Source organism: Micropterus salmoides, unplaced genomic scaffold (genome assembly GCF_014851395.1).
Source record: "Micropterus salmoides isolate LMB-PRFRI ecotype aquatic unplaced genomic scaffold, ASM1485139v1 Ms_hic_scaffold_19, whole genome shotgun sequence".
Classification (NCBI taxonomy): Eukaryota; Metazoa; Chordata; class Actinopteri; order Centrarchiformes; family Centrarchidae; genus Micropterus; species Micropterus salmoides.
The window spans coordinates 20,442,757-20,456,185 of record NW_024041039.1 but is presented as its reverse complement, the minus strand read 5'-3'; the positions used below and the strand labels follow the sequence as shown (position 1 = coordinate 20,456,185).

General features: G+C 43.0%; 1 protein-coding gene across 1 annotated transcript in view; it reads left to right on the top strand.

The window, feature by feature from the left end:
- Positions 1 to 12,948, top strand: part of crim1 (cysteine rich transmembrane BMP regulator 1 (chordin-like)) — a 31,813-nt gene extending 18,865 nt beyond the window's left edge. The window contains exons 6-15 of the mRNA XM_038728157.1: positions 116 to 319; positions 1,207 to 1,335; positions 1,614 to 1,767; positions 4,205 to 4,326; positions 5,898 to 6,116; positions 7,153 to 7,368; positions 8,475 to 8,696; positions 9,520 to 9,642; positions 10,024 to 10,202; positions 10,532 to 12,948. Coding sequence (XP_038584085.1) covers positions 116 to 319; positions 1,207 to 1,335; positions 1,614 to 1,767; positions 4,205 to 4,326; positions 5,898 to 6,116; positions 7,153 to 7,368; positions 8,475 to 8,696; positions 9,520 to 9,642; positions 10,024 to 10,202; positions 10,532 to 10,726 — 1,763 coding nt within the window. The 3' untranslated portion in view covers positions 10,727 to 12,948. The remainder of the gene's footprint in view (positions 1 to 115; positions 320 to 1,206; positions 1,336 to 1,613; positions 1,768 to 4,204; positions 4,327 to 5,897; positions 6,117 to 7,152; positions 7,369 to 8,474; positions 8,697 to 9,519; positions 9,643 to 10,023; positions 10,203 to 10,531) is intronic.
- Positions 12,949 to 13,429: the final 481 nt, after the last annotated feature.

Sequence of the window (13,429 nt, the reverse complement as noted above, 5' to 3'; positions counted from 1 at the left end):
ACTGGAGATTTTGGTTCATATTCCATTCATGGTAGCCTTTAACTTTACATGGGATTTATTAAGACTCACTTTGTTTCTTAACCCACAATGTGTATCACTCTTTCATACCTCACAGATGTGGAGTTACTGTCAATGGACAGCACAAAGGCCAGTTGCTGGGTGAATAATAAGCTGCGAGCCCATGAGGAGCAGTGGAAAGAAGACGACTGCACCTTCTGCCAGTGTGTGGATGGAGAACCACACTGCACGGCCATGGCCTGCAAACAGAGCTGCCAAAACCCTGTCAAGATCCCCGGAGAGTGCTGTCCCTTCTGTGAAGGTATAGTGAGTTGTGTTGGTCTTCAAACCAAACAGCATTTGTGTTTTATATTATTCACATCTAATATATAGTTCATATCTATATGTGGTACACATTGGCCCATATACCACATGTGGCTCCTGTGCCCCCACAGCTTTGCTACAGAGGCCACATCGGCATGGGCTCATTAAAGGGGAGGCCACGGAGCATTCTTCAAGCTGCGGGGTTCTTTGTGTTCCTTTATTACCGGTGTCCGCCAAAATGAGACCCACCTGTGTGTGCGAGGCTGGGCCGTGCTTTTAACACAGGAGACTGCATAATTGAAGCGGATTCTTTTTTTTTTTTGTGAGCGTAATTAGTTACAGCTCGTTGGGCGGCTCCTCCCACTGAACGTGGCAAGAGACGTTTGACGGGAATAGCTATGATGCATGTATGCGGGGTTTATCCTCATTCATTGTGGCTTCACAATAAAGCTGGCCCCGATTCAAGAGGGTCTGGGTAGTGCTAGAGTCTGGCTTTAGTCCAGAGGACACCCTATTATCTTCACTGGTATTCCTGGATCTAAAACATGCTCTTTATACACATTCGACTTATTCTACTTAAGTGAGACAGTTTCACACTATAAGACAGAGGGGTATAATGCCCCTTGCAGTGCGACCCACCCTGGTGTAATTGCTCTACATTTATCTGTAATTACTGTTTACTTCAAAATAAGAACAGTGTAAATAGGTACCTATTACAGTTGGCACAAAAAGCGGAGATGAGGTATTACACCTGAGGGTATCCTAGCACACATATAAGAAACAGAAAGAAATTCATAAAAGAAATCACTGTTTGTTGTTGTGCACTTTGAAAACTGTTGGTTTCATGCAAATTTCTTATCTTCCACCTTCTCTTTTGTTCTCTAGAACCATCTTATGAAACAGTTAGCCCCATGCTATGTCCTCCCCTGGACAACTGTTCCCTGTCAGGGAATGACTGCCTCTATGGCTTCCAGCAAGGCCCAAATGGTTGTCTGCTCTGCCAGTGTCTCAATAGTAAGTTCACTTCCCTCACTTTGTGTTGAACCTAAAGGGTTAAAGTTCCAGGGACTGCATTTGCACATGCATGTCAAACAAATTTGGCAACCACTTGGTTTTGACAGCCACACCGACATGTTCATAATCATCACAGCTTATTCGCATCCATGAAGTCTTTGCAAGGCACCAGAAGATCACCAGAATGACCCTGTGAGCAGCCCCATAGCAACTCATGCCTCTGCTTTTGAATGATTGTTGTGCCCATGATCAGATGACCTCTCCCTCAACTCTTTCAGATGACTCCTGTCCTGACTTGGGAAAATACTGCTCCCTGCAATGCCCGATGGGATACGAGAGGGATGATTTTGGCTGTGAAGTGTGTGAGTGCAGCATCCCCATGACCAAGTGCCGACCTTTAACCTGCACTAAGACCTGCCCCTATGGATATGTGTAAGTACACCCAGTGACCTCATGGGCCCAGCCACACTCATTTGTCATCTGTGTTTTCAGCCTTTTTAACAAGAATCTATGGCTGTCAGTGATGTGACATGCACATATATGAGGAAACTAGACACGTTGCTCTTACATATTCATAAAACAGAAAACAAAAAAGTTGATAGTTATCTTTAGGAATTTGGTTATGCGAGTGAGAGGTAATCGGTTTCATAATTGACAATGTGTGTTAAAGTAATTTCCCCCCAGTCATCTCCTGTATTTGAATTGGTTTGGTTGAATTAGAAGCAAATTACTTCTATTATATTGTACTTATATTACTAAGTGATGCCCAGAGCCATTGCCTGTTTGTTCTTGGTCAAAAGGAAGTAGTACAGGCTGTGACAGTAGTTTGGCATCCAAGATCAAAGGGCCTAACTTGGTGGCCAATTCCAGGTCTCTAAATCTGTGTGTGAGAGTGTGTGTGCATGTTTGTGTGAGTAATCCACTGTGAGGTCCTTGCTACCCTCTCAGCCCCCTGCAACTCTTTTCCCCAAAATCCCATTTAACCTAATCAAACATCTGGAAGTGCTCTCTACCAGGACGCTTGGTCCCCAGGCACCACTCTCATTTCATAAATCATCGTTCTGTCTCAAAATAACGATCAAAAACACATCAGGACAAAAGCGGCCTTTATGAAATGTATACAGTTGGGATTCTTCTGGTATCTCAACCATGCTGTGTGGAGCCACAGCTCAAGATGGGCCCGATATGTCTGTGCAGGATACTAGAGGAGAGGGGATGAGGGGGACCCTGTGGGGAAAAGAAAAGCAGGAAGTCCTGGCTTTATCCTTCATAAGCAGCTGTTTAGGTCTATCCTCAGAAGTTAGAAAATCCTCTGAGAGCTTGCCAGCCTTACAATGTAGATCTGTCTTCTCACACAGGACCCCTGCATGCAGCCACCACACAAGAAACAAAAGACACAAAGGATCTCTGTGTTTCTACTAGTTGTATTGATGACATCCTGTATTATAATCTACATATCCAAAACTGAAGGCACAGGCCTCCACAGCAGGATGAATGTAAACCTTGTAAACTATGTGTAACCATGTATTGAACATTCTGCTCTTGTGTTAATAGTCTGGATGAAGGACATTTTCAGGGCAGTTCTTAAGACTAAAGTTGTGTTTTCCATCCTTCATAGCTCAAAATCATCACTGTGAACTCTCAGGTCATGAATGGCATTCTTCTGGCCATCACGGTTGCGGCACACTGGAAATTGTGCGACCCAGCAGTCCCAGGGCTAGGGCCCCCAGGGCCTCCCCAAGCCCCTCTATCCCCCTGGAGCCCAAAGTGCTGCTTGGCATTCCACACACCATCTTTAAACAAAGCCTTGCTCTAAGGTCGCAGCACTCTCTGTCTCTGTATTTGTACAGTGAGGCACTGGCCAAACCCTCACAATGTTGTTTCAATAGCTGTTATTGCTGTTTCAGCATAGATAGGGCCCTCTGTTTGCTGAGCCGGGCATGCTCTGTCCTCTTTATGGGACATGGCACCCATCCATGGGTTTGAGGGCTTCTTTTATTTATGATGCCCTGGCAGATAAAGATTAATAGAGTAATTACCCAGGCCTAATGAGGCTCCTGCTTCATAAAATGAGTTTCATCACTTACCTTGAGGGAGAGATGGGGAAGGAGGTTAGCTGGTTGAGAGAAGATGAATGCAGACTGGGTGTGATAAAAATGGGAGTCAAGAACGAGAGAAGTGTAGGCACAGGTCATTCTTTTATCTGGGTTTTGACAATTTCTCAACCTGCAGCTCATCCATGTTTTATTAGGCAGATAATTGGATCCAACTGGCCTATATCCAGCCTCTGCAGCATCTGCACTTCATACTGCTCATCTCTCTTTGTTTTTGTGAGGACGTGAGTTTAATGTTGCTTTGTTCTTACAACTGGACTTGAGTTTCGTTTCTCAATTGTCACTTCATTTTCAAATCAGCAAAAAGCTTATACCAGACCATCAGAAGGCCATCTCTTTTTCTGTACTCCCCAATCAACATTCCTTTGTGAACTCTTGTCTGGCCGCTGCTCTTTGGTGCTCTATAGGTCCGCCAAAGGCTTTTGGGGCAATAAGGATGGCAACAGGGTGAATTGAAAGCATCTGAAATGGCTTTAGATTGCTCCTTCCAGAGTCTTTGGTTTGGTATGATGTGCAAACCACAGGCATCTCACATGTTGGCCTTTTATTTGGCAGCTAAGATAGAGAGGGGAAAGCAGGTCCAGATGTTGATTATACCAGACTTGAGCATCTGGGTTTCACTCAATCACAACACCATGTTGCTCCATCGGCCTTTGTTTATCTCCGAGATATTCTCAATGTGAAGAAATTCTTCAAGGAATTGAGTTTTTCATGTGTGTGTGTTCTTCAACATGCGTGTGTTTGTCACCCTGCAGGAGGAATAAGCATGGCTGCGAGATGTGTCGCTGTGTCAAGTGTCCTCCCTTCACCTGTGACAAGCACTGCAGTGACGGCTATCGACAGAACAGGAAGGGCTGCTCCATCTGCATGTGTAAAGGTAACTGAGCTGGGGAATAGATATCACGTGCTGCAAAATGCTGTGCAATGTTGCAATATTTCTGAATGAGTAATGTCTCCATAGCAATAATGTGACAATAGTTTGGGGCCAATTGCTGGTGATTTTGCCAATATTGTGATTGCCACATAAGGAGTAAAATGAACAATAAATGAAAACAATTCATTGTTCCTTTTACTCAGCTGGAAGAATCATGGCTTGTTTTTGCAAGATTCAAGAGCTCCTGGCCATGAAATATAGTATTATTACATGCATGGTTCACAAGAAGATGATTCCTTACATCTTTGATGACCCCTTGACCTTATAAGGGAATATTCATGTTCCCCAGAGGATGAACCGTGCAACATCGTGACCTTCCCTCTGCTACCAGTATGTATTAAATAGGGAAACTATCTTGAAATGCACTTTTAATATACAAGATGATATGTTGACAAATTACCCATACTTTAAATTTATCAGTTACCTCTTATTTACATAACCACAGTTCCACCACATGTTCTTAACTGTAAGCAGTATAAAGGGTAGAAGATTTGATGGAGATAGGAGAGCTCTGTTAGCAGAGTTTTTGCCACTAAGCTGCAGCTTTGATTTCCTGTGACCTTCTGCTGCTCTACTGTGGGTACTTTTATATTTGCTTGTTTTGGTTCTTGTTGATGTTTGGCTTTATCCAGGGCCTGTGTGTGCAACTCTAACTAGATTCCCTTAATCGCCAAAGTTGAAAGCAAGTATGCAGATGCCATATTTGTGCTCTGCCACATTTTTATGTGGTGTGTTTATTTAGCCAATTTAGCTGTATTATAAATATTTTAGCCTCAAATATACTTATGGTATTCCTGTATGATGAGGTGATCGGTGCAGCTGGCTTCTGATCTCCACAAACAGAGGGACAAGCACAGACCAGTACCTACTGCAAATAAACTGCTGTTTACCTGATTTTGAAACTTGTGTGTCAGTCTCTCAGTGGGCTGTTAAAATATTTAGGGATAGGAAAGGTTTTTTGGAAGAAGATTTAAATAAAAGAGACATCTGCCTGAACTCAACACAACTTTGTACGTTTCACTGTGTTCGGCTTTATTCCAGATCCCAGTAGTTCCCTTCAAGCTTTAAGAGCCATGCTGTGTTTAAAAACTAACTAACTAATAACGATAAATCGGTCTATGTGTCCCCTAGCTATGTGTTGGAAGTTTTTTGTCAGTTGAAAAAAATTGTGGGAAATTCATTAGAATTTTTTTTGTGACTGGATTATCAATTCATAATTGGGACCTAAATATGCAATAAAGGAAGATCAAATATTCCTGACCGATGAATGATTCAGTATATAGCACCATAGCCACTTAGCTCTCACTTTAGCCTCTAATGAAATTGGACCTAAGACAATAATACTGGGCCTTTTTACGGTAAATCATGAATGTACTAAATTAAATTTCCAGAGTGAATTTACAAGGTTCCTTGCCGGAGCAGGCTATGTTGCTATGTGCCATTTTTTGCACAGCTATTCCACAAGTCCTTAGCCACCCCTTTGATGTCTGTGCCTTTCATGTTTGTGTCTGTAGAAAGTGGCCATGTCCCAAGCACCACTGCCCCGGCCCCGATGCCCAGCTACTGCCTCACCTCCAACGGGCGCCAATACGAGGAAGGTGACGGCTGGCACGACGGCTGTCGTGACTGCTACTGCCACTCGGGACGGGAGATGTGTGTGCTCATATCTTGCCCCGTGCCCAGCTGTTCTCATCCAGTTGTGAGGCCTGACCACTGTTGCCCTACGTGTGAAGGTATATCTCTGCAATTTTATATCCAGCTTTAATGGATAATACCAGGTTTAAGTTGTGTAGTTTTAAAGGATAATTCCTGGTCATTATAACTTGGGTGTTATTGAAGTTTTGGTTGGTTTTGTATTGGTAAAAATGATATTGTATAAGTTAATTGCTGAGATCTGTGAATGTGATGACATGATATGTGAACCGCTGGCGTAAGATCAATTTGAATGCTTCTTGTGCTGTTTTACGTCTTGAAAATTCTCATGAAGCAACTGACAAAACACTGACTCAAGGTCGCCGCTCCACATGTATCAATATACAATATGTCACCTTTTTGTCAAAATTTAAATACCATTTTAGGACTCACTTAGACTCTTAATTGCTTGTTAAAAATTTGTTGCATTTAATAAAAATGCTTGCATGTGCGCACAAACGCACACACACACACACATATGGCAACACACAGAATAAAGCCCCCTAACAGCTCATTCAACCGAGAGTCATTTGGATCATTAGCTTTTAGGCCTTAGACTTGCTGCCCACTTAAACTCTCAAACACACTGTCTGTCTGTTTCCCTAAAAATGGAAGGCACACTGATCTGCACCCACACTTTTTTTATCCACGACTCATGCGGGATATTTATGGAGGAGTGACTCAGTTGACTGTTCAAATATTTAGGAGTGAAAGAATGTCTACAACTATCAGAAGCTACACACACTTTGCAGTGAGGGAACAACACACTAACTCTTTGCAGATGTCTACTTCTCTGCTGTACAGAAGGATGTTTTCAACTAAACTAGTGTCAAAACACAACTTGGACACCACCCTAAATTGCCTTAGGCTGTCTTTTCATTGGATAGTGGTTTCCCATGCATCCTTATTATAGAAACCTTTGACTCCGTTTACTCTCTCAAGGATCCACTTACTCGTGTAGCAGTTATTGTTATGGGCTGAATGAATGTCTGTTTGGCACTGACCAGAATGTGAATATGGTAGCAGAACACACACACAACTGTTTCCTTTCTTTTCTTCACTCTCCCTTTACTGTAGATGAGTCTGGCAGCGGTCAGCTAGAGGGGATGGACATGGTGGTGTGCAGAGCACCCGGGGGGGAATTTTACGTGGAGGGGGAGACCTGGAACTTGGACGAGTGCACACGCTGCACCTGCAGGAAGGGACGTGTCCTGTGCGACACAGAAGTGTGTCCCCCAGCACTCTGCCAGGCACCAATCAGGAATAAGGACACCTGTTGCCACGTATGCACAGGTAAAAAAGGCCAGGATACAGGAAAGCAGGGGTAATTTTAGACAAAAAAAAAAAATCTCGGGGGGCCAAGAGAAGTATAAGGCTGTTTTGAATGTGCTATCAGCATGTGGTTTTAAGGTCTTGCATGTTGCACTCTGTTGGGCAGTTTTATGTCAGGCACACAGACTCATAAAGAAACCAGCCAAGACCGGCTGGGTTTATATAGTGATCCTCCAGACAGGCAGTACCACATGTGGATTTCCTTCACCCAGCGGCCCACACTGTAGGTTCATCTAACTCTCTTATAGCTGGAGGGCCAATAATGTAACTAATTAAAATTAATTTGTGCTGTATCTCTGGTTATGGGAATAAGCTTTGACACAAATCTCTAGGCAAACGCAAAACCACACACAAATTTTATTTACAACTGTGCCCAAACAGTCAAGCGTCTCTCATACACAGCATCAACATATCCCAAGTATTCCCAAGCAGGAGGCCCACAAATCAGCAATGCATGACTGCGCCTGAGAGCTGCTCCTTGAGAATGCGGGTCCACCTTATCGCTGCATCTCCCTTCACAAAAGCAGATTGTCAGAGGCCAGCCTTTGATATATGTATGGGCCTGGTCACCAGGAATGTGGGAATAATACACATCTCACTGACAGGCCATGTGATGAATGTGTAGGGTAGTTCAGTGTATAGATGCTAACCGAGTCTTTGGTCATGAGAAGGCCGTCGACCTCATGCCTGCGGGGTCTGATAAGACAAAGAGATAAGGCCTTAGAACTGACATCTGCCATATGGAGTCACTTGTGTTTGTGTTTAACACACAGCAAAGCATCTTATCTTGAACGGAACCCTAAAGGCCCCATAACGTTTGTGGACTAATATGTCACATGGCAGGGATTAATGCAGGAGTCATGTAGAAGTAGGCCTCTCCGTGTAGTTATACTGTACGCAAAAATGGCAATTGTCTTCAAGCTTAACTTAGGCTCTAACCTTACGGTGCCAAGTCATGTTAAGTGAGGAAAGAGGCTGGAACATGACCCAGCACACAGCCACATGTCTTACCTTAACCTTTGGGTATTTTCATTATTAACGCTATTTATACCTGTGTGCAACCACAGATGAGCCGCTGAGCTCCTTGCTGCCAGTGAATAGCAGCCAGCAGGAGTACTGCATAACCAGGGTTGGAGACGTGCTGCTGGCTGGAGACTCTTGGAAGGCCAACGCCTGCACCAGCTGCACCTGCAACAACGGCACCATTCAGTGTTTCTCTCAGCGCTGTCCGGCTGCCAACTGCAGGGTGCCCGTCTTACGCAAGGGCCAGTGCTGCCCACACTGTCTCGGTGAGTATGTAGATGCATCTCAATAAAGAGAAAGCTGCCTTTTTATAAGACTTTGTGCCAAAGATGCTTTAAGACTGCGAGTATTGTCTTTTGCACACTCAGTTTATACATTCAAAATGTGGTTTATATTGAACACTAAAATGTAGTTTATGTAACACTTCTACAAACTCGGAACAAGAGTTGTGCAAAACTACCATCCTTTTTATTTAAAGTGGTACCACTGGAACAAGGCACAGCCTGTTGTGGGGAAAGTTATAATTCATAATGCTACATGTCAAAAAGAGGGCGTAACGGAGGGAATGCCGGTTTCCAGACTGAATGTGTGCGTATGTGTTCGTTCATTAGACAGAGCCACTCTGGCGCTGGCAAACACAATCATTCGCAACAACATTCCATGTGACATACACACAGTCCACTCAGAGCAAAAACATTCCTCGAGCATCCGCACATTCACACGTGTTTCCTGTCCCCAGTTGAATCGGCCTGCAACACACTCTCTGTGGCGGCACAGGAAAGCAAAGCTCCATGTCAGCTTTTCCTATAGAGGAAAACCTCCACATAGGCTCCCATTGTTCACCCTGACATGTAGCCGTTTCACCAGGCCTTTGTTTTTGTTATTTGCCCGGTGGAAAACAGAGCTTTTTACGTAATGTCTTTATAAAGCGGCACGGTGGAAGTTAAGAGGACAGTTCCTATAAACACAGCTTATCAACTGAGACACCAGGGATTTCATACACTAACTCAGAGTTAGACATGTTTATGCCTGGGATGTTTCGCATTACACCAGTGATATAGGTAATGGATTTTATTCTTGTCTGAACAGAGATTACAACGTCAGTGCCGGTGATGGTGTCTACCAACGCCCCCAAGACAACAGGCACTATTACAGTGAAGAGTGCAGTATGGATCACCACTGTCACTGTACCACCAATCATTGCTGATACAGGTACCTGCTCATTAAATCCCCACATACTCAGCCGTCCCTCCACAATCACTCAATCACTCCCCTCGCTATTCCTTTTAATAAACTATGTAGTAGTATCCCATTTATTGGCATGAATGTATGCACTCTCCCTGCGAATCTCTGCAAATGTTTATACTTATGATAAATGAGTAACTCATGCTGAACAAAAACAGAGTGTGGACACTGACTAATGATGATCTCTCTTGAGACGCCCAGAAATGTTCAGTGTTAAGTACTGAGCCAGGAAAAACGGAAGAAATAAGCTGTTTTTAATTTTGATTTTAATAAATAGGGTATGCACAGTAATAAAAAAAGCTTACTGTGGGACGGATTTCCGATATCGATGTTGTTGGTGTCCCACAGATGAGCCAGGTTTGAGCGAGAATTACCCTAGCCAAACAGAGATGGCCCTCATCTACCAATCGGCAGCCTGGATCCTGGCAGGTCTCCTCCTGGCCATCATCATCTTCCTCATTGTGGCGTTACTCATCAACAAGAAAAAGAAGTGGGTGCAGATGTCCTGCTACAGCGCACCAAAGAAGGTGAGACGTTTTTCTGTAAATCACTTAAATCAGGTGATAATTTTGAAGCACTTTCAGCTTCTGCTACAACCAGTGCTAAAGCTGTCCTGCTCTTTCAGCTGGAAAAAGGTCACATCCATTATAAAATCTATAGCTTTACCATGAAATAAGATTGTACAGTCAGAGAATGCAAATTCATCAGAGGGTATTATCAGATGCAATCATTTTGAACAAAGAAGTGCAAGCTGACATAAATGAGTACGCTTTCATCACCTATGTCTAGCTGTCAGGACCTGAATTATGGCTTCAATCTAACAACAAGGAATTCTGTTCTTCCTTCTCCTGCTTAGACGGTGATCCTAAAGAAGCATGTAAACAAGAACTCCGTGGTCTACATGGAGCCCTCCAAGGAGAACAAATTTCAGAACGTGAAGAATGATTGCGGCATCATCAATTTCTCTCCAGAAATGAGCTCCCCCTGTGTGGAAAAGATGACCATCCCCAGGGCCAAGCTGAGCATGGGCAACGACTGGACGCCGCGCTAAAACACCCGCTACAAAACCCTGCAGATCAGAGCTGTCCGGCACCTCCCATTCTTTCTTACTGCTGTATCCAAGGTGATAAGTGCAACAGTGTGCACACACACCCTGGGCGCTGCCTTGCTCCAACAAATCTCTCTGTGTAACCACAAAACTGAGGATGGTCTACAAGAGACAATGCAAGCGACCTCTTGTTTCTTTTATTATGTGTCCATATTCTTCTGTGTTTGGATTTTTGGGTGGAGTGAGACGCTGGGAGGTGGATGGACTGGGTGGATATATAAAGGACATAGCCATTCTGGGCTCTGCTTTAAAACGGAGAAGGAGGCAGCCAGAGAGGCTCCTCTGTCAGAATCAGACTTTGACTGTGAACAATGTAATATTATTGCTTATTATTGCCTCTTTTTGAAACTGGAACTTTGCGGCAATAAGAGGAGCATAAAAAGCTTTAGGACAGGGGTTTGGGCTGTAGTTTAAAGGGTTCAGCAGTGCTTCATGGATGTAATCATTTTCATCAGCAGTGAGGCTAAAGGAACTGATAATCCAGTTGGATCAAATTGGGTTCAGCAGCCAAATCATAACAAGTCAACAGGCTTTATACAGACCCCCAGATCCTAACCCTGCTTTAGAATGTGTGGTTTCCATCTTAGTTTTTGTATATTTCTACAGTATTTGTACATGTTGTAGTGTTGTTCTTGGCCACCTCTCGTTTTTATTATGGGTGTCTCCGTGGGGCCAGATTGAAAACATTTTGAAAATGCCAGTTTAAACATTCCCCCGATCAAGTTGAGGAAGGACACGCTTCCCAAATAATAGCCTTGTTTTTACCTTCAAATGACCCGAGCCATTCCATTCAGAAAACTCCAACAGCAAACCACCAATTGAAATATGTGAACCCCCCCTCCCCTGGAACTTGTCCACAATACAGTAGCCAATAGTTTTCTTCTTTCTACTCAGCCTCGTCCGACCTCGGCTCTTCCAGAAGGATTCGGCCAATCAGTCGTACTTCATCATCTCAAAAAACGCAGATTTGAAGGGGAGTGATGTTAATCCAGGAAAATTGTCATTTTACTGACTGCAGAGGAGACAAAATGGTGCCAGACGCTTCATCTAGACTTATGAGGAATGTCTTTGATACCATGCCTCACTTCATAACCTCATTCACAGCTCTGTGTGTGTGTGTGTGTGTGTGTGTGTGTAGCTACTGTTCACACTGAGTGTTAGCAATAGTTAGAAATGGTTTATTTTAAAGCCATAATTCTATAGCCTTAATGCATTTTCTTTGTCGTTACCTTGTTTTCATTTAATAACTGTTAGCCCATATCAAGGAATATAAAAACGGCGATATATTCACCCAATGTTAAGATGAACAGACTGTGTTGTACAGCGTCACTTATGGTTCTCATCAACTCTTCATATACAAGTGAATTATGTGATGTGGAGACGTTAAGAGTGTAAGGGAGCTTGAGTAAGTAACTGTGCATAGTGGCACACACCTCAACATCAGAGCATGCTGAAGAGACTTTGCACTTTTCTTTGGAGCCAGTGTTTTTTCAAAAGCTCACTGCAGGATTCTTGGAGGGATAAAGGCCCTAATCAGGAATTTGATAGGCATATTAAGCACACAAGAGATGTTAAATCACTCAAGTGAACATGCTGTTGCAGCTAGAGGCTTCATACCCGTCTGATCGGCACTGAGAAGGACAGAATCTGAGAAGCATTATGAAACAAACCAGGATTTCATAGTAAAATGGTTTTGGATCGTAGATCTCAACCCATTGCCAATTTCTCAATACAAAGACCATTCTGATGCCAAAACTTGTTGGAGACCAATTTATATTGAAGTGTTTTAGTAACTCAGTAGATTTGTGTCTGTTTGAATCATGACCATGTGCTTTAAAATGAAGAGGCGATTGTAAAAGCTTACGCAATTCTTTGTTCTTCTATGTGTACAAAAAAAAATAGTTTAAATTAGTAGGACAGAAGAGTACCTTATTTATTTTTTCACATAGCTTTATTTATTAATACTATAGTGAGATTTTTTTTTTTGAAAAATGAACTTTTGGTAGCCAAAGCTGCTGTACATTGTAGACTATTTACCATTTCTATCTGCTATATTCTATACAACCTTATTTATTTCACTGTTGCAAACCCTGTAAATATGTTTCCTAGATGATGAACTGTAACATTTACACTTATTTTGAAAAATAAATGTGTGAACCAAAGTAGCCTGCACTGATAATACTTCAACAGAGTTGGAGGAACAGTTCCCTAAAGTGCAGTGATGTCAACCAAGATGGTATGTGTTACTGGTTTTTACTTCACTCGCAGATTTGCAGGCTCATGCACATCTGGTCCTGGAGTTCTGCTCCAAATGGGAATTTATCTTCTCTTAGCGGCTTTAAATCTGATCGCTTTCCCTTTGCTTTCTATGGGTGTTCGCTTATCTCAGTAGCACTTCCAGATGTGTTTAGTTATTTCTGAGAGGGGTGTCTCTGAGATTTAAGTACTAGCGAAGAGCAAGTAGACCTCTCATCTATCCAGTGGGCTAGTAAAAAACTGAAACAAAAACATGTAGACCTGGAAACCTGGACAATCCTCAGTGCATACGGGGCTGTTGTTTCGACTTGTCCGTCAAAGCTTGCTCATAAACTTCAAGGTGAGGAAGCTTCTCCGGAAGGATCAATAAAGCAAACATTAGGGTCATTT